This window comes from Cnephaeus nilssonii (assembly GCF_951640355.1).
Source record: "Cnephaeus nilssonii genome assembly, chromosome: 2".
Classification (NCBI taxonomy): domain Eukaryota; kingdom Metazoa; phylum Chordata; class Mammalia; order Chiroptera; family Vespertilionidae; genus Cnephaeus; species Cnephaeus nilssonii.
Genome location: NC_137073.1, coordinates 33,135,699 through 33,162,639, shown reverse-complemented (window position 1 = coordinate 33,162,639; position 26,941 = coordinate 33,135,699). Strand labels below are relative to the sequence as shown.

The 26,941-nt window shown below is 41.5% G+C and overlaps 1 protein-coding gene across 2 annotated transcripts; it reads left to right on the top strand.

Annotated features, from left to right (window-relative positions):
• Positions 1-307: 307 nt before the first annotated feature.
• EIF4H (eukaryotic translation initiation factor 4H) lies at positions 308-25,727 on the top strand. Of its 2 annotated transcripts, XM_079796629.1 has the most exons (7): positions 308-466; positions 15,465-15,652; positions 17,952-18,016; positions 18,105-18,201; positions 18,496-18,555; positions 23,277-23,414; positions 23,663-25,727. In XM_079796629.1, exons 1-7 carry the CDS (start codon positions 408-410, stop codon positions 23,800-23,802), a joined length of 747 nt encoding a protein of 248 aa, XP_079652755.1. In that variant the 5' UTR covers positions 308-407; the 3' UTR covers positions 23,803-25,727. The 2 variants fall into 2 exon arrangements, with proteins under 2 accessions (XP_079652755.1, XP_079652756.1); XM_079796630.1 differs by lacking the exon at positions 18,496-18,555.
• Positions 25,728-26,941: the final 1,214 nt, after the last annotated feature.

Here is a 26,941-nt window from a genome sequence, read left to right as displayed (position 1 = left end):
GCGAAAGCAGAAAGGACTGCAGGCCTGGCACAGGGTCCAAGGCCAGCCGGGAGAGCGGCCGTCTGGGCGCGCGGACAGAGCCCCTGGAGAGTCCCGAGGCAGGGCGAGCCTCGCGCCACGGGTGGGGCGGGGCGGTGGCAGGAGGCGGCTGCAGGTGAAGCCGCCGGACTAGCACACAATGGGCCGGGGCACGAGGCCAGACGCCGGGCACACACACCACCGCAACACGTGGGCCGCAGAGCGCGCCAGGCCGGGCGCGGCGCGGCGTACGTGCGCGCGCATGTGCGTGCGTGCATGCGATTTGCGATCAGGCGGCGCTGCGGACAGCCCCGGCGGCAGGGCGGGGGGAGTTATATTGCGGGGTCCTTCCTCGTTCACCCTGGTTCCTCTCGGAGCGGAGACGGCAAATGGCGGACTTCGATACCTACGACGATCGGGCCTACAGCAGCTTCGGCGGCGGCAGAGGGTGAGGCGGCCATGCGCGCACCCCAGCCGGGCGTGGGGAGCGGGCGGAGTCGGGGTCTCCAGGGCGGCGAGAGGTCGGGTCCGGGCCAGGCCGGCGGAGGCCTGGGAGAGGCGCCTGGAGGGCTGGGGCCTGGAAATGGCGCGCTCGGGGAGGGGGCGGTTAGGCTCCCGGGGTCTTGCTCGCAGGGCGGATCCCTCGCTCTGCCGGCGACGACGTGTTGTCTTCCCCCTTCCTCGGCCGCCAGGCCGAACCGTGGCGGCACCGAGCGCCCGGGAAGACGAGCTCCCGCTTCCAGCCCCATCCCCCCAGGACGGCAGGGCCAGCACGGGGGCTCTGCTGCAGCGCGGGGTCGGGGCCGCAGCCGGCCCCGCTCGGGTTCCCGCCCCCGCCCCGGCCCCCCTGTTGTTGGCCTGTGCCTCCGGCGCCCTGACCCCCTTCGCCAAGAGGCCAGCCAACTGGGGAATGTCGGGAGGCCGAGAGAGGAGCCATCCCCTTCCCCTTCCGGGGCTGCTGGAGCCAGGGAATGGCCCGATTCACGTCGGGAGAGGGGAGGCCAACCAAAACAAATACATCAGAGCATTTTTCATTATTGACAGTTGCTACGTGCTTGCTGGCAGAAATTTTTATTTCTCCCTAGTTTCTCGTTCTGACCTAGAGAAGCAATCGCTTTTAGCCTCATTCTGATTCTGGCCATCTATACACTATATCTAATTGAGGCGCCTTGTTTAAAAGAAAAATCATTAATACAAGTTACCTCCTTGCAGGATTTAGAAGGTAGGCTATAAACATCTTGCTATTTCTCAAGGACACACTTGGCCTTTGTGTGCTTTCACAGAAAGATTGCTTTCCCAGGATAACACCACAATAGTACCTGCTGAGCTGTCCAGCCTCCTGGGTGTCCATCCCCAGAGTATCTTTGTTTGGTGAAGAAGGATCTTTTAATGCCTTAGTTTGGGAATGCCCCAGAACTGGCTTGTTTGCGTTTGGGAGAGTACCCAGGATCACTCATTACACTATAACATGGAAGTGGAGCCACCTGTTATTTCAAAGGATATTTTATTTGCTAATAAAAAAGAAATAGATGTTGGATGACATGTGAAATTGTTGCCTTTGGGGTAGGTTTCTAGACATCAGATTTGTACTTGAAATTTAATAACTAGGTTTTTTTTGGGGGGGGGTGGGTTTTTTTTTAACTTTCATTTAGAAGTACCCAGGGAAACTACTTTTAAACAGAATAAGTAGTTCAATATGAGGCAGATCCAAGGACTTTTCATTGGTTGAGGACCAATGAAAAGTAAATCATATCATACTGAACCCCGGGGACTTTTTTTTTAATTCTACCTTTTCATAAATTTGCCATCTCTTCTGGTGACTTGAGGTGTTTGAGTTAGACTTCTAGTGGCTGTCAGTTTTGACAGTTGGAGTGACTTGAATAATAAAGAGTGATCAAAAGTAAAATTCTCTTGCCCTGGCCGGTGTTGTTCAGTGGTCAGTGTTGGCTGGTGCACCAAAGGGTCTCTGGTGAGATTCCCTGTCAAGGGCATGAACCTAGGTTGCAGGTTCAATATGCCTCATATTGATGTTTCTCTCCCCAACCCCCCCCCCCCCCTCTACCCCAACTCCCTCCCACTGTCTCTAAAAGAATCAGTGGGGGAAATATCCTCTGGTGAGGATTTAAAAAAAAAAAAAAGGTAAAATTCTCTTAATATGCTATTTCAAATATCAAAAGACAAATGAAAATGTTAGCCATTTGCCCAGATGTTCTCCAAAAACTGGTATGAGAGAACATTAGCTAGCATTCTACATCACCTAAGCTTCCTAATAAAAAGTCCCTTTACTGTTAAGCACCTTCTACATATGACCTTGAAGTTTTCCATTTGACTTCATATTCATGTAAAAGTACATAAGAAATATTGCTCAGATTCTTAAAAACCTATTGGTGAATTGTGTGTTCATTCAGATAATGTCTGGAGTGAGTCCAAAAATTTCACAGAGGACCAGACTTGTAGTTTTGTGGTCTGTACCAAAGCTTTCCTTTTCCAGTAAATGTTATTTTAATTTCATCAATATTGATTTAATTTTATCTGTTATTGGGATTTCTGAAATTTAGCAAGATGGTAGGATAGTTGACCAGATATTCTTTAACAATAATTTCAATTGTTATTTGAAGTATGTTCACACCAATAAATGTCTTGGTGCTGTTGCTTATGTTCAAATACAATGCTTAAGCATTATAGAAAATTATCCCATCGATGGAAAGCCGGTCTTATATTGCTTTGGTTGGTACTTTTGTAAGGCCCCTTCCCTCTAGTCCAGCAGTCACCAACTGGTGGTCCGTGACCACTGCTCTAGTCTAATACACCTTAGCTAGAAGAGATGCCTTAAACTCTAAACCATTTGGGCCACAGGTGAAAAAAATACAAGTTTGAAATGTACAGTCACAATCTAAAAACTTGGCTTTTATAATTACACCTTCCCCATAAGTTTATTTTATAGTCATATGTAATAACCAGTGCAGTTGTTGGAAGCAATATTGAACAACTGCTTTATTTTCCTAGCCTATAAAGGCATTTCCTCAGCAGCCAAGAAGAGAACCAGAGGCTACATTGTTGCTCAGAAAGCAAGTCAAAACATACCAAATTATCACCCTGGCCAGTTTGCTCAGTTAGAGCATTCGCCCTGGGACCAAAAGGTGGCATGTTCAATTCCCGTCCTGGCCCAATCGATATCTCATATCAGTGTTAAATATCCTCAAGTGAGGATGAAAAAAAATTTTTCCCCAAATTATCAAAGAGTTGGTTGTGCCAAATCTAGAATATATTTTGGGGTTTGATTTTTGTGTGTGTGTGTGTGTGTGTGTTTGGATTTTTTTATTTTTATTTTTTTTCAGTTTGCTAAATTAGCATTGAGGCACCAGTTTTTCATTTGCCATTGCCAATAAAGTGGAGAGCAATATGATTTTACATTTCTGACTGCAATAAAAGCCTTCTGAGTGTTTAACCTAAAACCACCAATCCTGAGACTTGGGTTGGAATTAGCAAGAATTGAGATTGATGAAATTGTATCTGCTAAAAATTGATTGAACTACCAAACTCTTAAGTATTCTTTATCAGATTCCAGTTAAGGGGGTTAGAATTCTAAACTTTGAGTCTTGTAAGGCTTAGCTTGGCATCTCTAAATTTCTAAGCATATTTTAACTTAAAACAGAAAAGAAAGTAGTGTATAAAAATAGTAGCTATTTCCACTGATACCAGGATCTGTAAAGGTATTGAAAAGCTGACTAAAATGCTGTTTACTGCCCTGGCCGGTGTTACTGAGTGGTTGGAGTGTCGGCCAGTGCACCAAAGGGTCTCGGGTCCGATTCCCAGTCAGGGGTTCTCTCTCTCCCCCACTCTTCCTCTCTCCCTCTCCTTCTTTCACCCTTCCAGTCTCTCTAAAAAAAAAAAAAAAATCAATAAGGGGAAAATTCTGTTTACATATCAAATGACAAGTTGTTTTGGTTTGTTGTCATCCTTCTCCCCAGTCTCCCAGTGTGCTTGATTCCAAATCATTCTCTATGAAATGTGTTACCACAAATACTTGGTTTTACCAAGAAGTATCTGGGAGACAGTTCAGGCAAAAGCCCTAGATTCTTTTTATTTATTTATTTTTAATACTAGAGGCCCAGTGAATGATTGAATCATGCACGTGTAGGGTCCCCTACACGCTTTTGCTTTTCGCGGTGGAGCTGGGTGCCTGTCCGCTGGTGCACCAGGCACCCAGCTCCCCCACTTTTGATGGTCCGCGGCTGCTGAGGGGGGCTGCCGCGGACACCTGGCTACCCTGCCGTTGAGAGGCGCAGCTGGGTGTTTGCGGCAGGCCCCCTCAGCGGCCGCGGATCTGGCCGTTGAGAGGCACAGGGGGCGGGAGTACCCCCCCCCCCCACGCCTCTCAACAGCAGGGTAGCCCCCCCTCAGTGGCAGTGGATCCGTGCCTCTCAATGGCCGGATAGGCCACCCAGAGTCCCGCCCCCAGCCTCCCGCCACCCAATCGTGGGCATAGCGGAGTGATGGTAATTTACATGTTACTCTATTATTAGATAGGATATTTTTATTGATTTCAAAGAGGAAGGGAGAGGGAGAGAGAGATAGAAACATCAATGATGAGAATCATTGATCGGCTGCCTCCTGCACACCCCCCACTGGGGATCGAGCCCGCAACCTAGGCATGTGCCCTTGGCCGGAATCAAACCTGGGACCCCCCAGTCCACAGGCAGATGCTCTATCCACTGAGCCAAACCAGCTAGGGCAAAAGCCCTAGATTCTTAATCAGGCAGACCAGAGCTTGAGTGTAAGCTCAGCCATGTATTAGCTGTGTGACCTGGAAAAAGTTCCCTTACCTCTCCGAGTCTCATTTTCTCCACTTGTAAGATAGAAACTCCTCTGATGGGCTGTTGGGAATATTAAATGAGATATATATGTAAGTGTGACACAATAGTACATAAAAATGCTTAATAATTGGTAGCTATTGGTTTATAACTTTTTTTAATTCTTAAAATATTTCCCTTGAGGTTAGTAGAGTGGGAAAAGTTCTGTTGAGTTAACTAGAGTGAGTTTTTACTCAACTGGCTGTATATCTAAATCCAAGTAAGAAATCTGTTCCTCTAGGGTACAATGAGTATTATAAGTGAGTAGTAAGTAATTTGTTCTTTGAAATTGTTGGTTTGTTACAGAATTTATGCTTGAAATGTTTAATGTAAATGCCTCTGAGATTTCTAAAAACTTTTTTAGTATATTTTTCGCATTTATATTTCTGTCTGAAACTAACCTGAGTATTCTGGGAAGACTTGAATTATGACATCCAAATTAGAACATCCAAAGCAGAATGTTTTGGGGGGGTTGTCAGTCCAAGATCAGTCCCCATCTTACCCTAAGAAAAGGAAGAGTTGGGCCAGAGAGCCTGCACTGCCTCGTGACCTTTTCATTAAAGTCGTCTTTTAAAATTGAATGTCCTAGATTCTTTGAAGTTTTCCCCATGTCATGGTTCCTAAATGCTTCTTCTTGATGGGGTCCTTTGGATGTACTCCAACATGTTGATACTGCATTGAAAATACAGCACCTCCAGTAAGCATTGTCTAGGGTAGATGGAGACTGGTCTCCCTTATTCTACACGCCTTCTTCTGTAATTAATCAGTTGCATTTTTGGAGCCTTTTGAACTGGCTTAATAGAAGATAGTCAATTTCTCATACCTGCTTCTGAGTTAGGTTTTGGTTGACATAGGTATGTGAACAAAAGTATATATTTTCCAGCCTTACACAGATAAGTTGGAAAAGGGTGTATTTTAATAGCCTTTTCAGGTAATTGTGGGTATTCTTATTTGCTGCTATACCAAAACTCAATAAGTATCAGTTTCCATAAAGGTTAGTTGCAGTATATAATCTGAAACTTGATCAATAGGCTTTTCATACTGTTAACATGAAGAAATATATATTTATTTTTTAAGAAGTATATATTTTTTATTGATTTTAGAGAAAGAAGAAGGGAGGAGAGAGAAATATCTATCGGTTGCTTCCCATACACATACCGACCGGGAATTGAACCTGCGACTGTCCAGTGCATGGGATGAGGCTCAACCGACTGAGCCACACCAGCCAGAGAGAATGTGTCTTATGTTTTGAATGAAATGATACACAAGGGTCATTTAAGCAATGCCAGTTCGACTGAATTATGCAGATCTTCCAAATGTTGACACATTTCTTTATACCATATCAAAAATCATGTTTATTGCTATCACTATCAATTTTCACCTGAAAATTTCAGGTATTGGGAGTCTGCCAAGCTTATGTTGATGAGTACAAGTTTTCTAAAGTTCTATTTTTTTGCTTGAAAGCCTTCATTTTATCATTGGCAACAGGTACTATTGTTCTCCTTGAAGTGACAGACTCACTTCATTTTCAAGAAAATGTCTGCCAAATTCCCGTCTGCATAACCAGTTTGTCAATTCTTTCGGGTAAAAATGATGTTTCATGAAACAAATAGCTAGTACAGCTTGTAACTCACTTACATGAGTGCTTTTCCTGGAGATAACCATCGTACTTCTGTAAGTAGCAGAAGTGCTTTGTCCCCATCTCATAACGAGATATTAAAAAGTGGGTCACAATTTAATATAATTAATAATTTTTACTGCTTTATCAAAGACATTCTTTACTGAAGCTGGCTTCCCCCCCCCCCCCTTAAGTACTGCAAGTGAAGCATGAGTAATCATTTTAGTGCCCCCTTCTTGATTTGTGCTAAGGCCAATTATAAGATCAGTGTAGGTCTCTGATAAAAAGGAAAAATTTAACAGGAATACCATAGTTAGTAAGCCTAAGGCACTGTTAAATAGAAGAAAGGTGTGACTCTGGAGGACAGAGCTGGAATCAAAGGAAGTAAATTTTAGTGTTCTTTAGAGGTTGAAAATATATGAAGAATTGCTATTTGAGGTAATCGGTAATGGAAGAACTTCAATGTGGTCTATATTGGGCTGGAATTTACCAGTTTCTCATTTTACTTAACACTTAAACATTAATCTGAACATTTTCATACATAAACAGAAGTGGAGACCCTTATGCTGCCCTTACCCGGTTTCTTTTTTGTGTGTTTGTGGCTTTATATATATAACATATAATTTACCATTTAAGTGTACAATTCAGTGTCACTAATGTTCACAGGGGTTGCAATTCAGTAATCACAATGGTGTGTAACCATTACCATTCTATTTCCAGAATTTGTGCATCATCTCAAACAAAAACTACCCATTAAGCTAAGCTACTCTCCATTTCTCAGAGTTAACTTCATAAACATTTTTTGCTATTCCTGTTTCATTTATCTTCTCCATTGTGGGGAGAGGATAGAATATTTTAAGACCAACTCCAGCCATCCTATCATTCAATCTTAAAGTGTTTGAAATACTTAACTATGTGTCTATTTATTATTATTACTAGAAGCCCGTTGCACGAAGTTTCATGCAATAGACTTTTCCTTCACCTGGCTGCCGGCACCAGTTTTCCGCCAGCAGCAGTTTTCCTCTGGCCACCCGCCGATCAGAGTGCCTCCAGCCAGCACGATCGGCCACCCCGAGAGGAACTCCGATCGGCGGGTGGCCAGAGGAAAACTGCTGCTGGCGGAAAACTGGTGCGGGCAGCCACGCAATCGGCCACCACCAGCGTCTTCCGCCGGCCCCATGGGTCCTTCCGCAGCTCCGGCCTTTAGGAGGAGGAGCAGGGGTCCGGGACTCGTGAGTCCCCGCCCCCCGCTTTTACCACCAGCCAATTGGCCACCCTGAGTTCCGCCCCCGCGTCTCCAGCCAGCCCAATCATGGGCGTAGCGGAGTGATGCAATTTGCATATTACCTTTTTATTATGTAGGATTATTATTATTATTTTAGAGAGGAAGGGAGAGGGAGAGAGAGATAGAAACATCAATGATGAGAGAGAATCATTGATCAGTTGCCTTCTGCATGCCCCACACTGAGGATTGAGCCTGCAACCCGGGCATGTGCCCTTGACCAGAATCGAACCCAGGACCCTTCAGTCCATGCTCTATCCACGGAGCCAAACCAGCTAGGGCTGTGTGTCTAATTGAGAAGAGTTTTTTTTTAAACTAGCAGTTTTTCTGTTACCTAGTCCATGTTCATTTTTTCCCAGTTGTCTAAAAGGTTATTCATATACGTGGCTTGTTGAAATCTGCAAAAATATTTGATTATAGAAAAACTTAAAACACAAAAGCAGTCTACTATAATGACCCACTCATATATCTATTACCCACTTTTGTTTGTTATTCCTCACCTGAGAATATTTTTCCATTGATTTTTTATTTATTTTTTTAGAGAGTGGAAAGGAGAGAGAGAGAAACATCGATGTGAGAAAGACACATCAATGGGTTGCCTCTGGAATGCACCCCCACCAGGGCCGGGGATCAAGCCTGCAGCTGAGGTATGTGCCCTTGACTGGAATCGAACTCAGGACCCTTCAGTCCATAGGTCAATGCTCTATCCACTGATCCAGGCTAGGGCTATTACCTACTTTTTTTAAAAAAATGACCACTCTTATTTCATCTGTACCTCCATACTTTCCTCTTATACAAATTTCTGGATTATTTTAAAGCAAATCTTAGTGTCATTTCATCTGGAAGTACTTTAGTATGAGTTTCAAAGATAAAAACTTTAAAAAAATATGACTACAGTACAAAGCCCAGCCGGAGTTGTTCAGTGATTTCACATCGACCTATGAACCAGGAGGTCACAGTTCAATTCCCAGTCAGGGCACATGCCTGGATTGCGGGCTCAATCCCCAGTGTGGGGCATGCAGGAGGCAACTGATCAATGTTTCTCATTATTGATGTTTCTCTCTTTCCCTCTCAGAAATCAATAAAAATACATTTTTTTAAAAGTAAAAAATGAACTCTAGATTTTAAAGTAAATTGTGTGGTTTTAAATTGTGGACTATATAAAATCCAACATTGAATGGAAATGTGAAACTTTATTTAAAATTAATTAATTGGAGCTGGTTTGTAGAATGTCATGTCAAATAATAAGCATTCTAATTTAGAAAAAGAACTCAACCTATAATGTTCAGAACTAATCCATAGATATAGTTTACACTGGAGCTTTTTTGTGGCAGTATTCTCTTAGGACCAATAAATAGATCTGAGAATTATGATTTTATTTCCTCTGGAAATCTGGGACTTTTTAATTGAGTAACCTTTCGCCCACATACAGTTATTATATTAATAACTTGATTATTTGCTTTCATTAATGTGTGGAAATCCAAAACTTAGAATGTTATGATATATGCCTTTTTCCTAGTAAGAAAATTCCCTAAAAGACTATGTAAACCAGAAGTTCCCCTTAAGTTGACTATTCGTCTAAAACAAGGCTTATAAACTGCCTGTTGTGTCCTATTGGTAGATGATTAGATTACTTTAGTGGGCCCTGGCAAGATGAAATGGAATAGAGAATAGTGTGTATTTTACTGAGTTAGTGCTGTTGGGCAAGCTTTTTTTTTTCTTTTAATATGTTTTTATTGATTTCAGAGAAAGGGAGAGAGAGATAGAAACATCAGTGATGAGAGAGAATTATTGATCGGTTGCCTCCTGCATGGCCCCTACTGGGGATCGAGTCTGCAACCCAGGCATGTGCCCTTGACTGGAATCGATCCCGGGACCCTTCAGTCCGAAAGCTGATGCTCTATCCCAGTGGTCGGCAAACTGCGGCTCGCAAACCACATGCGTCTCTTTGGCCCCTTGAGTGTGGCTCTTCCACAAAATACCACGGCCTGGGCGAGTCTATTTTGAAGAAGTGGCGTTAGAAGAAGTTTAAGTTTAAAAAATTTGGCTCTCAAAAGAAATTTCAATCGTTGTACTGTTGATATTTGGCTCTGTTGACTAATGAGTTTGCCGACCACTGCTCTATCCACTGAACCAAACCAGCTAGGGCTTGGGCAAGCTTTTATTTGTGTAAAGTGCAGAGATATTAAGTCATGATATAAAATGTATTTCTTGGTGTTGGTCACAGCCAACATAATTTTTTGAATAACACGTAAGTACCTAATTGGAGTTGTCATCTAAATACATGGAACCCTCTGTTAAAAAAATATTTCCAAATAAGAATACTCATATTGGTGAGAGAAGTTATTTGTGAGGCTAAAGTAGTTGCTAGGCTTATGACTTCATTGCTTCCACCCTTGGTAAGTACCAGATAATATAATTGGGAGTTGAAAGCAGTGTATAGCCGAAACCGGTTTGGCTCAGTGGATAGAGCATCGGCCTGCGGACTCGAGGGTCCCAGGTTCGATTCCGGTCAGGGGCATGTACCTTGGTTGCGGGCACATCCCCGGTGGGGGGTGTGCGGGAGGCAGCTGGTCGATGTTTCTCTCTCATCGATGTTTCTAGCTCTCTGTCCCTCTCTCTTCCTCTCTGTAAAAAATCAATAAAATATATTTAAAAAAAAAAAAAAGCAGTGTATAGGACAGATCTCCTGCAGAGGCTTTCATGTACATCCTATAGTAAATGATCAGTTATCAAGATGAAGGGTTTTAATTTTGAATGCTGACTGAAGGCCTTAGAAAATGCATATACTTAGAGGGAGATCTACTTGGAAATAATAAAGTGCCTTAATCCAAGTTTTGTTGGGCTAGTTAAAAAAAACAAAACAAACTACAATTAAAATTAGTATGGCATCTTAGATGGGATCTTGGAACAGAAAAAAGGACACTAGGTAAAAACTAAGGAAATATTAATAAACTGAACTTAGTTAATAATGTATCAACATTGGTTCAGTGATTATAACTAGTATATCTTATTTAATGTAAGGTATTAATAGTAGATGGTGTAAGTGAAATAAGGGCTTAACTTTTGAGAGCCTAACTTTTTTTATTGTCTGGAAGATAGGTTACACATTTTGACTATTTTCCTTTAAGCATGCTCAATGGGTTCTGTCTTTGTTGCTTACTTGTATTTTACTCTTATAAAGACAGTCTTATTGTGTTTTTATGTAGGATCTAGCACAATGCCACATGCCAAATTTATTTGGTCTGTGTTAGCCTTTGAGTTTCACATGCTTAGTCTAAAGTATTAAGCCACTGGTGGTTTTGTGAGGCTAGGGTGAAATGAGCAAGTTGTTGGACTTGGGTTAGTTTAGTTTTAGCGCTTAAAATACTGCTTCCCTAAAATGGGGTTCTTCTGTCTTCCCAAAGCTGGCTTCTTATCCTACTACATTCTTATTAGTGTCCCCATTATCTTATTACCATTCATCGAGGCAGCAGCAGTTCTTATCAAAGCTCTTCTGGCTCCCTATTCAATCCGACGTCATCTGACCCTATCTTTTCAGTTCTACATGGAACACACTCCATAAGTTCTCATGTAAACATTTAATATGCCCTGTCAGCAAGCCTTCCTCCCTCCATTTTCCTGATTTATTAAACATACACATGGAATTTATCATCTCTATATGCTCCCCTTCACCTTAAATTTAAATAAAAATGATTGTAGCTTTTTTCTTTTTTTACATATACAGCAGGTCCTCAAATAATATCATTTCATTCAATGCAGTATCTTAATAACATTGGTGTGATGCTGTAGGAACTTAAACTCTTGGTTTATATTAATTAATTAGTCTATGCCAAAATTGTTTTATTATATATTTTTTTAACATTTAAATTTTTTTTCCTTTTTTTTTTTTTTTTTAAGAGAGAGAGAGAGAAACACTAATTTGTTGTTCCACTTATTTATGTATTCATTGGTTACTTCTTGTATGTGTCCTGACAGATCAAACCGACAACTGTGGTATATGGGGATGATGCTCTAACCAACTGAGCTATATATAGGCTGGTACTTTGTTAAATGTTATTTTGCTCAAAGTCGCAGAATCAACAATAAGAGAATATATACACAAACACGTATGCAAATAGTTATTTGTGATTTATAGGTGCTACTCAGTTGTGAGCTGATTGAAGGCGCGGGACTGTTTTCCATCGGATATTTAATAAATGTTGCATAAATGAATTTAAAGTGTTTATTTTTCATACTCCATTTTGACATTTTTCTGTATGTTTATACTGTATCTTATGTATTCGGTATCCAGTTCTAAAGAGTATCTTATTGAAAGTAATTTAGGTTTTATGGTATTGAGATAATAACAGTTGTGTTGTACACTATCAGCAGTGTTAAAAATGCAAAATAAGTAACATTTGCTAACCTTTGGAGAGCGGGGAGTGGGATGCAATTCACTTAATAAACCTATTTTTTTCTGGTGTTCTTAGGACAGAATACAGAATAACCCTATATAATAAAAGGTTAATATGCAAATCGACCGAACAGTGGAACGACCAGTCGCTATGACGTGCACTGATCACCAGGGGGCAGAAGTTCAACGCAGGAGCTGCCCCCTGGTGGTCAGTGGGCTCCCACAGGGGGAGCTCCGCTGCTCAGCCAGAAGCTCTGAGCCGGGCTCACGGCTGGCGAGCGCAGCAGCGATGGCAGGCGGGAGCCTCTCCCACCTCTGCAGCAGTTGGACATCCCCCAAGGGCTCCTGGACTGTGAGAGGGTGCAGGCTGGGCTGGGGGAATACCCCCACCCCACCCCAAGTGCACGAATTTCGTGCACCAGGACTCTAGTACTTAATAATTCCTGTTTGGAAGTAGCAGAATTCTGAGTCTTTATTAAACTTAAAATGTTTAGTCATCTAAGAATTGTCATGGCTTGGTTCTTTTCAGAAAAAAAAATGTCCTAAAGAATGATATTTAACCCTGCCAGGTAGCTCAGTTGGTTAGAGCATCGTCCCTATATGTCAAGTTTGCGGGTTCGATCCCCAGTAAGGGCACATACAAGAAGCAACCAATGAATGCATAAATAAGTGGAACAACAAATAGATGTCTCTCTGCCTCCCTCCCTCTGTCCCTGCCTCCCTCCCCTCTCACCTTCCTTCCTCCCTCCCCTCTCAAATCAATAAATAAAACATTTTTTTAAAGAATTATATTTATTACTAAATATTTACCTGGAGTTTATTTCAAGGGAAGATGTGAAATTTCTTCCATGATACTTCTAGCAATATATGGAAATGAGGTTGCATTCCAGGGCTGACTTTCATATTTCCCCTGCAAAAAGGATGACTTTGAGCAGATCTTTGGTTGTTGAGACTCATTTGTTTTAAATATTTATTTTAAAAGAAATAATGCCTCCCTTTTAATTTTTTCCCTTCTGTGTTCTGCGAACATTTTATTTTGAAAAAATTTCAGATCTATAGTAAATTTGAAAGAACGACACAATGGACTCTGATAGATTATTAACAAGTTTCACATTTGCTCTATATATACATACATGCACACACATCCTTTATACTGAACCCTTTGAAAATAAATGTTGGCTGTCTCGACACATCACCCTGAATACTTTAAGTCTCTTGAGAAAAAGGGCATTCTACTGACTGACTGACTACAGTAGCAATTGTCATTGGTAAGAAATTTAACATTGATATGCCCTAACCAGTTTGGCTCAGTGGATAGAGCGTCAGCCTGCGGACTGAAAGGTCCCAGGTTCGATTCCGGTCAAGGGCATGTACCTTGGTTGCGGGCACATCCCCAGTAGGGGGCGTGCAGGAGGCAGCTGATTGATGTTTCTCTCCCATCGATGTTTCTAACTCTCCCTCTCCTTTCCTCTCTGTAAAAAAATCAATAAAATATATTTTTTAAAAAAAGAAATTTAACATTGATGCAATAGTATCTATACATGCCATATTCAAATTTCTCCATCTGCTTTTTCTTTTATAGCTATTCATTTCATGATCCAGAGATCACACATAGGTTGTCATATTTCATTAGTCCCCTGTCTTTTTTGTCTTTCCTGACTGACATATTTGAAGAACCCCCGCCAATATAGAAGGCATACGATGTAAGCTTGTTTCATTATTAGTGACTAGAGGCCCAGTGCATGAAAATTCATGCACTCGTGGGGTCTCTCAGCCCGGGGTCCTGCACCCTCTCGCAGTCCGGGAGCCCTCACTCTGCTCCTTACAGCTCAGCTCGCTGCTCCTTAGCACTGCCGTGGAGGCAGTGGATGTGGGAGAGGCTTCCGCCACTGCAGCTTTGCTTGCCAGCCATGAGCCTGGCTCAGGGCTTCTGGCTGAGCAGCACTCCCCCTGTGAGAGCGCACTGACCACCAGGGGGCAGCTCCTGCGTTGAGCGTCCGCCCCCTGGTGGTCAGTGCACGCCATAGCGACTGGTGGTTCCACCGTTTGGTCCATTTGCATATTACCCTTTTATTATATAGGATACTAAGTTTAATCACCTGGTTAAGGTGGTGAGTGCCAGATTTTTCCGTTTAAGAAGAAACTTTTCCCCCCTTGAGATTAATAATCTATAGGGTGATAATTTGAGATCATGTGAATATCTTGTTCCCCAAAATCCAGTTTATCAGTGGTTAGGCATCCAATGATGAGCCTGGCCTGAATCTGTTACTACTAACTACATTCCAGAGTAGTGATTTTCTAATTATGTGATTCCTTTTACATTTATTAGCTGACATTCTTATTGATATAAAGAATAGTTCCCCTTCCTGTTCATTCATTCATTCATTCTTCCATTTTAATAGACTACTTTTAAGAGCAATTTTGGGTTCACGGCAAGATTGAACAGAAACTACACAGTTCCTGTATAAACCCTGCCCTTGCACATGCACAGCCTCCCCTGTTTGCAGAATAGTAGTAGTACATTTGTTACAATCAATGAACTTCTACATTCATAACGTCATTATCTACATTCATCATGTCATTATCACCCAAAGTCCAGTTACATTAGGGTTCACTTTTAGTGTTATACATTCTATGGGTTTGGACAAATGTATAATGACCCCACTTATTTTTTATATTATCTGTAAATCATTATTAACCTCAGGTTGTAAGTGGTGTTGATAATGGTACTTGTTACTCTATACATATACAGTGTGTTGGGCAGGATTTTAATTTTAAGCACCTTACATTTGTTATTTTTTCAATAACTCAAGGTCTTTATTAGTATTAACCCAATTTCACAAATAAATGCTTAGAGAAGGTGAGCTTAGATCATATGGCTAGTAAGTAGCAGAGCTGAGATTTAAACTTATACCCCTGCAAATTGTCAGTGATGAGGCACAATCAAGGTCCAGCCTTTGCCACTTCTTAGCTCTGTAACCAAGGACAAGTAAACCACTCTGGTTATATGTGAGGACATGACATTGAGGTTTAAATGGCTAAGTAATATCCACCACACATTTGAGGACCCAGTGAAGTAAAGCATGGGGAGTGGATTCTGTGATTCTGGGGATATTTCTGTCACTATGAAACAGGCACCTTTTTGATAAATAATATTTGGAATACTCTTATAATTTCCAGGTGATGTAATTATACATTAGAGTGGAATGTGTAGCTGGCTGGATGGCATTTTTATTTTTCCTGATCTGGGACAGGAATACATGGACAGACTTGAATGCTGTCTGTTTCCCCTCCTAGGTCTCGCGGCACTGCTGGTGGCCATGGTTCCCGCACCCAGAAGGAGCTGCCCACAGAGCCCCCCTACACAGCATATGTAGGAAATCTACCTTTTAATACGGTTCAGGGCGACATAGATGCTATCTTTAAGGATCTCAGCATAAGGAGCGTACGACTAGTCAGAGACAAAGACACAGACAAATTCAAAGGTGAGTTTGAGGAAATTCTTATTTTACATTATTGTAAGGGGGGGAGGGTCTAAACCAGAATGTTTTAGTGAGCCACAGGGCTCTAATTATGAAAGTGTTCTAAATGTTTGCTTGGTCCAAGTAGCTGCAATAAACACAGCACTTTGACTCATAGGCCTTCAGTTCTACTTGGGGGGAAATATTTTATACATCGTCTAGTTTGTAGAAATATGTGGCATATATCCAAGTAAACCTGCTATTTCTTTGCCTGACCTATATAGCAGTCTTGTCTGACACTAAAGGAGTTAATGGAGAGAAGTGAACAAATAAATCTGAGGATTTTTCCGGTGTATTTCACCTTAGCCAACTCGTGCATTTTTCTTGGTAGTTTTCCTATAATTCAGTTATTTATTATAAATTCCAAAAGATAACCTAATAAGTGTTATTATCACTGTACATTTGTGACTTCAGAGTATGTGTTTGGGAGAGGGTTGAGTCAAATTGCAGATACAGTTAGAGTCTATAGATTAGTATCTTAAGGGCAGTTGAGCAGAGGAGTAAGAATGAAGAATCAAATGGCATCATCATCTAGCTTTCAAGGTTGCCTGAAGGGAAACGTGCCCAGTAGCTAAGTGCCTGGTGCAAGGTATAAAGGCATTTGGTTTACATTATTTATCCAGAAGTATGTCCATGAAAAGTAGAGTCACTGTGGTGACTTACAGTGGGGAGCTGTACAAGAAGCAGAGGTGTTGCTCATCTGAGTGGTTCTGTATGTAGTGATATATTTTTTAAACTTTTTGAAAGCTTTTTGACTTTAGAACCTGAAACTTTGTTACCGAGTGATTAAAACAGTGAAAACAAATATATTGATTAATCTTCTGTAAGTCCCACCTAGTTTGCTTGCTAAAAAGCATTTAGGAATTCAGAGTTAAGGTAAAATGTGTAGGTGAAGCCAACCTTTGGGATGAGTCAGTAGCAGCAGCAGGTTTTAGACTATCTCATAGCAAATCATCTTCCATTTCAGCAACTCTAGGGTGTGAGATGTGTGACTGGGCTGGGGTTGCCTCTTTGAACTTTGGAGTGGTTTTCTCAATTTCTCTAAACATTGAAGCTATTTAGGGAAGAAGGTGGGAGGGCAGGGGACACTTTCCAGCCAAGCAGTACATTCTTTGTGTAAGTACTTACTGAGCAAATGGAGAACAGGAATAGTTTGGACCCAGGCCTTCAAAGCACTTGCAGCCTAGTGGGCTTTGAAGGTAAAGTGTAATCCTCACACAGGATAAGGATACTCTGGCAGGAGTGGGGTGTGCAGGGTACAGTGTGAGCATATTACCGCAGGGTAAGTACTTAACCCAGATGTAGTCCCCGGGTGGCAAGGAACATGAACAAGAGTGTTGCACGTAAAAAGAAAGGCTTATTCAGAGGTTTTTATACCAACTACCTAGTAGTAGTAGGCACCTTCAGCCTCTCCTTCAGAGCATATCAATATCGACTTTGCCCTAACCGGTTTGGCTCAGTGGATAGAGCATCAGCCTGCGGACTGAAAGGTCCCAGGTTCGATTCCGGTCAAGGGCATGTACCTTGGTTGCAGGCACATCCCCAGTAGGGGGTGTACAGGAGGCAGCTCATCGATGTTTCTCTCTCATCGATATTTCTAACTCTCTATACCTCTCCCTTCCTCTCAGTAAAAAAATCAATAAAATATATATATTTTTAAAAAATATCGACTTTGAAATCTGTCTTAAAACCCCAATTACAGTATATCAAAGTCATTCAGAAGTCAGAACCAACAACTCTGCCATGATCCAAGAAAGGTTTTAATATTATGGTTAAAACATATGAGAGCTTTATAAAAACACAGCTGCTATTTTAGTTCCTGTTTGATTAGTACTTTCTGAAAAAATATAACTGAGTGGGAGGAATACCAATCAAGTTCTATTTATTTAAATATATTTTTATTGATTTCAGAGAGGAAGGGAGAGGGAGGGAGAGATAGAAACATCAATGATGAGAGAATCGATCGGCTGCCTCCTGCACACCCTCTATTGGGGATCGAGCCCATAACCCGGGCATATGCCGTGACTGGGAATCGAACCATGACATCCTGGTTCATAGGTCAGTGCTCAACCACTGAGCCACGCTGGTGGGCAAGCTCTATTTATTGAAAAGTAAAAATGTTCTTTCAGGCTCTATTAGTCTGCAGTCATCTAAATGCAACAAAAGTGGTAGTTCTGATGTGGGCAAGTTGTACAAAATAGGGATCCCATCATGGTGTTAACCCATAATTTCTTGAGGAAATGGAGTGTTTTCTTTCTTACAGGATTCTGCTATGTAGAATTTGACGAGGTGGATTCCCTTAAGGAAGCTTTGACATATGATGGTGCAGTAAGTATGTTCAGGTTTTCTCTGTCATGTTGTTAGTAGTTGAGTTTTTTTCTTGCTAATACTTATACTGTTTTCCCCTTATCTTTAGCTGTTGGGTGATCGGTCACTTCGTGTGGACATTGCAGAAGGCAGAAAACAAGATAAAGGTGGCTTTGGATTCAGGAAAGGTGGACCAGATGACAGAGGTGATTGGTTCTTCTAAAACTGAACATACAACTTACTGGTTACAACTCTGGAAGGTTACTAGTAGAACTCTGTCTTGTAGGTCTGATAGATTTTTGTGAGCTTTAATAAACATAAAATCTTAAAATAGATGATGCTTCTGCAAGCCTGGGGTTGTTTTTCCTGTTGGCAGCAAAAACTCTTTAATTTTGTTGAACTTCCCATCACAAGTTGTACATCGTCCCAGTGAATTTTTCCATGTGTGTGCAGCAAGGTAATGATCCGACCTCAACTTTATCTTTTTTGTGTATCCTCAGGAATGGGTGGCTCTCGAGAATCTAGAGGTGCATGGGAGTCCCGGGATGACTTCAATTCCGGTATCAGTATTTAAAGTATCACCACTTAACCTTTTTCAATGGCCTTGCTGCTGTTGTACATTTCTTGTGAGTAGCCGGCCTAGCCGGACTACTTCTTTAATGCCTTTGACAAATGAAACTTTCCCAAAAGGTACCCAGGCATGCAATAAGCCTCTATTAGAACCTAAATATTTGAGGTAGGGCCTGTTAGACTGACCCACCTTGTTTTGTTTGTTACCTTTCCTTAGCCAGCTGTTCATTCTCACAGGGTCTAGCCTAAGGAAACTACTTGGTGGCTCTTGTTTGTGTGTACCGCACAAATAGAATACTATTTCTTACTTCTAGAAATATAGTATGGAGGTTCTAGAAACTTACAGAAGCCTTTTAACTGTGATTTCTGGTGGCTCCCTCTAAGATGGTAAAAGAGTCCTTGTGACCTTTTCCTTAAGGGGTGCAGAACTCATGCCTTAATGATGGGCATGATCCACTTTACCATTCCTATTCTTTTTTCTTTAGAGTGAGAGAGGGAGAGAAAGAAACATCAATTTGTTATTCCATTTATTTTATTCAGTCATTGGTTGATTCTTATATGTGCTCTGACCAGAGATCAAACCCGCAATCTTAGAGTATTGGGACAATGCTCTAACTAACTGAGCTACCTGACCAGGGCCTACCATTCCTTTTCTTAATTTACCAAGGCAGGCCAAATGGTGCCTCCTAGCCTCAACTCAAGAGGCCAGTTTGCATGCCAGGCCTCTGCTTTGAAAGATCTCTTAGACATTTCTTCATCTCGTTACCTTTATTATTATTATTTTTTTAAGTAATTCATATGTGTAGTAAAAATGTCAACTGTAACAGAAAAGTAGAAAATTAAAAATAAGTGTTTTCTTTCCTATAAACTTGAGGTTATTTCTGTACTCTTCCAATATATGAGAACATCAACACCCCCACCCACCCAGCTATCACCCCGCCCCCCCCACCCCCATCAAAACAAAAATCAATATAAAGTAATGGGTAAGTATGGGGAAATTGGTGCAAGGTGTCTTGTGAGTCTAAAAAGTTTTCTAATTTATTTCCAGTACTGCTTTAGCTAAACAGGTGACTATATCTGTTGAATAATTTATTTTTAAAAAGTCCTATAGCCAATTAGAAATGAGCTTATTCATAAAAGTACAGTATAATCCAGTAAACCTGTAATTTTATGTATAAGCTAGTCTCTGATTGAAACATGCAACAAATGTTTAAAGTCTTAAAGCCAATCCAGGTGCAGCAGTTAGTTGCTCAGTGAGTGGTGGTGTTTGACCTGCCAGTTGTGCATTCCTGGTACTATGGAAAGAGCACAGGGAGCTCATAGCTCTGGAACTGTGGAAGTTAACCAACTGGTGCCTTTGTACTATTGACTTAGCTTGGGCTTTAACTCTGAAGCAGAGACATATAGTGAGCATAGCCAGAGAAACTACCTTGCCACTCACCAGTTTCAGTGTAAACTGCAATGTTTTGGTGAAGTGCCACACGGTAGGGTAATGCTTAAATACATTATTTATAAAAGCAGATCTATGTTATTCTTTAAAAGAATGATGCTAGCCAAAACCGGTTTGGCTCAGTGGATAGAGCGTCGGCCTGCGGACTGAAAGGTCCCAGGTTCGATTCCGGTCAAGGGCATGTACCTTGGTTGCGGGCACATCCCTGATAGGAGGGTGTGCAGGAGGCAGCTGGTCGATGTTTCTCTCTCATCGATGTTTCTAACTCTCTATCCTTCTCCCTTCCTCTCTAAAAAAATCAATAAAATATATTTTTAAAAATAAATAAATAAATAAAAGAATGATGCTATTTTTTTAATGCTATGTGCTACTAAAAAAAAAAATTAAGCATTAAATAAAAATTAAAGTGTCCCACTACCAAAAATAGCCAGTGTGTTTAACTAAACTTCGTAAAGAAAACTCAGAAGATTCTTATGCATAGTGTACCTCCTGAAAATCTCATCAAATTGATTAAACGATATTTGTTAATGTCGGCCTTGCTCTTCTCATAATCTTTCCAGTGCTCGTATCATAAGATATTCTGCAATGAAGCTGTCACTGATAATGTACACTGGTTTTTTTCTCCTATACTTTGTCACATCCACCTGGACAAAGTAGCAGTTGTGTTTACCTGTCTCATCAATGTGGGTGTGAGTTGATATGTTTTACTAAACACTGGCAGCAAAAAAATGGTTTAACGTTATTAAAGGGAAAGTTACTTTCATACTCACATGGAAAGGGACACTTTACAGTTTAGATTAGTTTGGAGAAAGTGTCAGGTTAAAAGACTGAAGAATCTTATATTTGACTACGTGCATCCCAATGTGTTTTCTCCCAAAGCAGTGCTCTGACTTGGTCTAAACCTTTTTTAGAATTGTTTTTATTGCTTTCTTTGTTAAAATGGGTATTGTTCAACTCAGTCTCTAAACTGGGTTTTAAATAACTTGATCTATTTCCAAAATCCTTGCCACCCTCAAAGAACAGGAAAAGTACCATCATTACAGATAGAGTTATTCTCCATATATGCAGTAGTTAGGTTCTATAGAATCAATGAGAATACCGAATTAACAAATACTGATCATCTTCTAGGGGAAATAACAAGGTTAGGTTTCTTTGAGCCTCTGATCATAGCATTTTGTCAGCAGCTGTATGCATAAACTTGCTTTATGTGTGTTTCTATTTAAAGACACCTTATTTTCTATATATTGTTGTTTCATTAATATTGACCTTGCCAGCAGCACTGTAACTCCATGAATGAAGCTTATCTAGTGTGTATTTCTCCCTAAGACACATCATAGCCTTCTTATGCTTAGAAACACTAGACGGCTTTTCAGCACTATTTGGGGGTCATTTTAAACAAAAATTACCAGCAAAAAACACAAGAGCAAAAAAACTTTGCACTAAATAGGTCGTGAAAAGAATCTATTTACAGTATGAGCTGAAACAAGGCAGAGTATTGTCTTGTTCCACCTCAACTGAGAATACTCTAGTCAGGTGACTCAAGTCTTTCACTGCTGTTTGTTTGCATGTCTGAATGGCAGTGAAAACACCGCAGGTATCAATTTGGGGGTTACAGGTAAATTTAGCAAGTAGATGAATTTGCAAATACAAAATCTATGAATAATGGGGATCAAGAATCTGTATATATAAAAGCTTAAGCGACCGTCACAACCGAATGGACAACAGAACAAGCTGCGTGGGGCGACCAGGCTGGCAGGGGGCTTAGTGAGGGACAACCAAACGACTGAGCAGCAGGTTCTGTGGGGTGACCAGGCCAACAGGGGGCTTAGTGAGGGAAGACCAAATGACTGAGTAGCAGGCTGTGTGGGGTGACCAGGACAGCGGGGGGGGGGGGGGGGGGGCAGTGAGGGGCAACCAAATGACCGAACAGCAGGCTGTGTGGGGCAACCAGGCTGGCAGGGGCAGCAGTTAGGGTTGACCAGGCAGGCGGGGAGGGCAGTGAGGGGCGACAAGGATGGCATGAGGGGGCAGTAAGGGGCCACCAGTCCAGCGCGGGGCGGCGGGGAGTTAGGGGTAACCAGGCCGGCTTGAGGGGGGGAGTTGGGGGTGACCAGGCAGGCAGGCAGATGAGCAGTTAGGAGCCAGTGGTCCCGGTTTGGAGAGGGTGCGGGCTGGGCTGAGGGGGGACCCCCCCCATGCACGAATTTTGTGCACCGGGCCTCTAGTGTAGAAGGTCTCAAGCTCAAGATTCTTCTCAACAATACATTTCTATAAAGCTTTGAGCAATGGCACCATCCTTAGAGTGAGTAAAAGTAGTCACCTTTGGGAGCTTAAACAAAGGGGCAAGCATATTTGTTCAATTACAATCTTATTAGCTATATTTTTACTGTAAGTTAACTCTGATTTCAATGTTAAAAGGTTCATTAGCTTAAACTCCAATAACTGAAGGACTTGCACTTAAATACAAAACTAAATAAAACCTTAAAGTCCATTGAGAAAATACTTCTACACACTGATGAGAATTGTAACTTACTCTTAACATTTGTAAATGAGATGCAATTTCCTTATGTTGATAATTGTTTTAGCAGATACACAAATGAATGAGGGAAACCCCTTTGCAAGTAGAGGAGGTGAGGGACAGGTTGGGTGTGAGGTGCTCTGCTCTTCAGCGTTGCCCCCCTTAGGGAGTGGGCCTTACTCGGATAACTGCTTTGTTTACCACACAGGTGCTTTGCTTTTAGAATGATCCACCCTGAAACGCAGCAGGAACAGGAAAATGGGGAGTGTCACCCAGAGGTGACTTCGTATTTTGTTTTGTCTTTGTATTTTTATTTTTTCTTGTTATTTTTGCATTCTAAATTGTCACTTCTAAATTTCAGGTTTATCTTTTTAATAACTGTATAGATTTATAATAGAAAAAATAATAAAATGTGCCTTGAGGATTTTCATATTGTTTTAAGTCGTGTTAGAATATAGTCTCATACGGTGTTCTCCACTTTTCCTGCAGGCTAAGAATTTAAACAGCTTATTTTATTTTTCTCTCCCAAGATTCTTTTTTATTTAAAAAGTCTATTTGCATTGAAATTATCGAACAGTTTCACATTTGGACTCATTTTCAATGCATTGTACTTTGGAAAAACTTCAGATGCTGGACAAACTAAAGAACTTAAAATTTTAAAATCAGAAACAATTTACTCAAGCTATGTAGTCAGCTTTGAGACAGTAGTTTCAAAAGTAATTCAGTGTCATCTTTCTCTTCAGGCTTCAGGGACGACTTCTTAGGAGGCAGGGGAGGGAGTCGCCCAGGTGATCGGCGAACAGGCCCCCCAATGGGGAGTCGTTTCAGAGATGGCCCTCCCCTCCGAGGGCCCAATATGGATTTCAGAGAACCAACAGAAGGTATGGCGACAACTTGGAGGGTACCTTTTCATTATATTTTGTACCTCATAGACATTTGCCTTAAGCCATGTACAGTTACTGTAGACCCACCCTTGGTCTTAAATAGTAAGTTTATCTTTATTGTGTATCTAGGAATAGAATAGTTCTTCAAAGCTGTTAATTTTTAGAATTGGGCTGGGCTGTAGAGATCATTTTACCTGGTGGGGAATGGGATCCATTCTTTATAAACCTTGTTTTTTCCCTCCCAGAGGAAAGAGCACAGAGACCACGGCTCCAGCTTAAACCTCGAACAGTTGCAACACCCCTCAACCAAGTAGCCAATCCCAATTCTGCTATCTTCGGGGGAGCCCGGCCCAGAGAGGAAGTTGTTCACAAGGAGCAAGAATGAGCTGGCGGTTGGGAGGGAATGGGGTATGGGGGCAGTTAGAGCAAGACCGAAGCCTGGCTAGCCCCCTGGACCGGCAGTCCTGCAGTTACCATTCCTGCGCCTGACCTTTGTCCTCCTTTCTTACAAAGGAAACACAGAGCTTGTGAGTGCATGTCAGCAGTTAACAAGTGGTTTTTAGTACATTCTTGGCTTTGCTGTATCTAGTGCCTGTTTCGTGCTTTTTTTTTTCTGCCACTCCTTCCCCCATTTCCTTCTGTCCTTTTTCCTTCTTGTTCCTTGTTTCCTTCCAGCACATGAGTTTCTCTAAAGGGACAAAGGCAGCCACCATGTGGGGAGCTCTTTGAATTGAGGTGCTGTTTCATTTTTCTCCTTCGCTTTCTCATTTTACTTTAAACACACTGGCCAGACTCCAGTCACTTCCTTTGATTTTTTTTTTTAGTGCTTCTCTTCCGACCTGCATGTTGAGTTCTGTATTTCTGTGGCTTTCACATACACATACACAAAATAAAAAATTAAAATAAAATAAAAAAACAGAGAAAAGAAGTCACAAATTGGATAGCATTGTTTTTATTCAGCTTTGATCAACATACAGATTTTGAAACACCTTGTTTTCAAAACAAGGATAAAATGTCTGTTGATTCTTGCAAATTTCCTCCATCCTATTTATAGGTAGTCCTTTCTCTATGGCCCCCTCCCCAGATGGATTATTTGAGCAGAATAGGTTCAGATTTTTACAGTGAAACCTAAAGGGTAATGTGAGGTGTTCGTAGGGAGTTTACATGGGAGGATCAGTTGAATGCACTACTGTATTCACATGTTTTATTACTGCTTTTCAACACTGTCCAAACTGGTTCCCTCCTTTCACCAGCTGTATGAGAGGCTCCTCTGGCTGGCTGAATGTATCGAACTGCCTGCTGCTGGTTTCCTTTTTACTGGGCACAGGTGCTTTGGGGGACTAAAGGGGAGGGGTGGGGGGGTGGTAGAGCTGTGCTGGGCTCACTTTATAGTGTGAACATTGCTTTTTCCAAATCCCTGTTATCTGTGTATTCTGCATCTCTCCCTTGCATTTATCTGTTCCCTAGTTTAACAATGAGATACTGTGCTTCCCACCATCCTTTACTTTTATAATGAAAATTAAAATGGGCCTAGAATCTGGCACTTCACTCTGTTTCACTTGATGAGTTGAGAATTTTACTATGCATAACTATCAAGAACCTTAAAATAAATGGTAGGTGGCTGTAAGTTCCTAGGTCTCATCTTTGGGACAGAGTTCATTGTTCCCACATACAGTGTTCAGCATTTACCCAGGGCTAGGGGTCTAGGCAATAGCTTTTGAGCTTGAACACCCATGTGTGGACAAATTAAATTCATTAGCACCCAAGTCCCACTCGTTTTATTGGGAGAAATTCAGGGTCAGCCAGCAGCTAGAGCGGTAGAGAAAAGAGGCCCTCGCCAGCATGCTGGAGGGCTGAGGGGAATCCTGGCCTACGCAGTGCAGTGTGCTTAGCTAGTAGTTAGTCCTTAGCTGGCGTCCTTGGCGTCTACTCTGTCTTGTTACAAGGTCTCGGCCGTTTACAGAACTCTCCCTTCTTTCCTTCCACCTGTCATCTTTGCTTCTGAAATAAGAACCATTTGTGTAACACCAATACTTAACTTAAGAAAGACATGCATTATGTGGTTGTAACCAAACCTGATGCTTTCAGATGACCTACTTATATCTTCAATGTGGAAAAGATTAAGAACAAAACAAATTCAGCTACACTTCTGGGCAATCCAGTTGACTTTTAAATGTAAGAATGGAATTCCAAACACTTAACACATTCAACTATATGACAGAAAGTAAATCTATGGATATGGTATTTTGTGAATGATCTTTTAAATAAAAGAAAACCTTACGTAATATTTAATGCTGTCTTTATTTTGAGTTATTTTTAGCTGCTTATAAAATTAACCATTTTTAATTTTGGAAGCAATATCTAAATTTAGTAAAATACTGTAATTTAAGAGAGAAAAGCTGCTTGCTTTTGGAAGTTACAGGATTAGTGAAATTATCTTAAGAGCTAATGATGATTAGAAATAGGATGCCAGATCTCCCCCCCCTCCCATTTTCTAAAAATGTAATTTTCCTAACATATAGCAACCTTACATGGTGTGGCTGTAGTTTTTCCCAATATGGAAAAAATCAAATATTTGCACAATGTGCACTTGCTTTTTTCTTTTTTTTCCATTTGTTTTTTACACCTGCCTTTTTTTTAACTACTAGTTTTTAGAAGAAATTTTAGGTACTCTTCATGACAGTGATGGGTGCTACTCCATAGCAAGCAGATCATGTTTGAGGAAGAACTGCTGTGTAGTTTGATGGGTTTATGACTCAGTGGTCAAGGTACAGGGCTTTGAGCTATTTGGGAGAGGCCAGGCTGGCACTGGAGAGTGATGGTAGAGGACCTGGCAGGGTGCAGTTTGCTTGCCTAAAGGTGAGAGCCTTGATGGCAGCTTGACCTGGAGAAATAAGGTGGGGGGCGGTAGGAGCTGTTCTGGTGAGTGCATGGGTCACTGTTTACTTCAACTGCTACCCAGGCAAGAACATGGAGGAAAGGATTTGCTGCCTACTGATGTTTTCTTTAAGGGGGAGACCCATCTGGAGGGGTTTTCTAATGGCCAGAGGCTTGAAATCCAACTCTGAGGCTTCTTTCCAAAGGTGCTGTTAGATTCCATCTTTGGAGGACCTGTAGAATGTTCAAACCCTTGAAAGAATCAGCTAGGCTTCCCAAGAATTCAGAGGTTTTTAAAAATTGTTTTGTTCTTGGGGTACGCGCTCCTACCAGAGATCAAACCCATAACCAGGGTATGTGCTCTGGCCGGGAATCAAACCGGCAACTGTTTGGTGCACAGAACACTCAACCAACTGAGCCACCCTGGCCAGGGCCAGAGGTTTCTTCATAGTTGAAATGAAACTCCTGTGCAGCTGTCTTCCTGCCTCCCCCCATATATTGCTATAACTTTACAGCGGTTGCTTCTCATAAGCACCTCCATGGTATGTAATAGTTCTGTAATATTAAATATTACAGAAAGCATTGTAGTATCTGCCTCCCATCCATAAGTTAACTGAATGAAGAGAGAAGGGTACATCTTTCCCCAA

Excerpts from the sequence above, each read along its gene's own strand:
- EIF4H (XM_079796629.1), top strand. The coding sequence starts at position 408 with ATGGCGGACTTCGATACCTACGACGATCGGGCCTACAGCAGCTTCGGC. Across the intron at positions 467-15,464 it reads AGCTTCGGCGGCGGCAGAGG|GTCTCGCGGCACTGCTGGTG; the intron begins GTGAGGCGGCCA and ends TTCCCCTCCTAG. Across the intron at positions 23,415-23,662 it reads TTTCAGAGAACCAACAGAAG|AGGAAAGAGCACAGAGACCA; the intron begins GTATGGCGACAA and ends TTTCCCTCCCAG.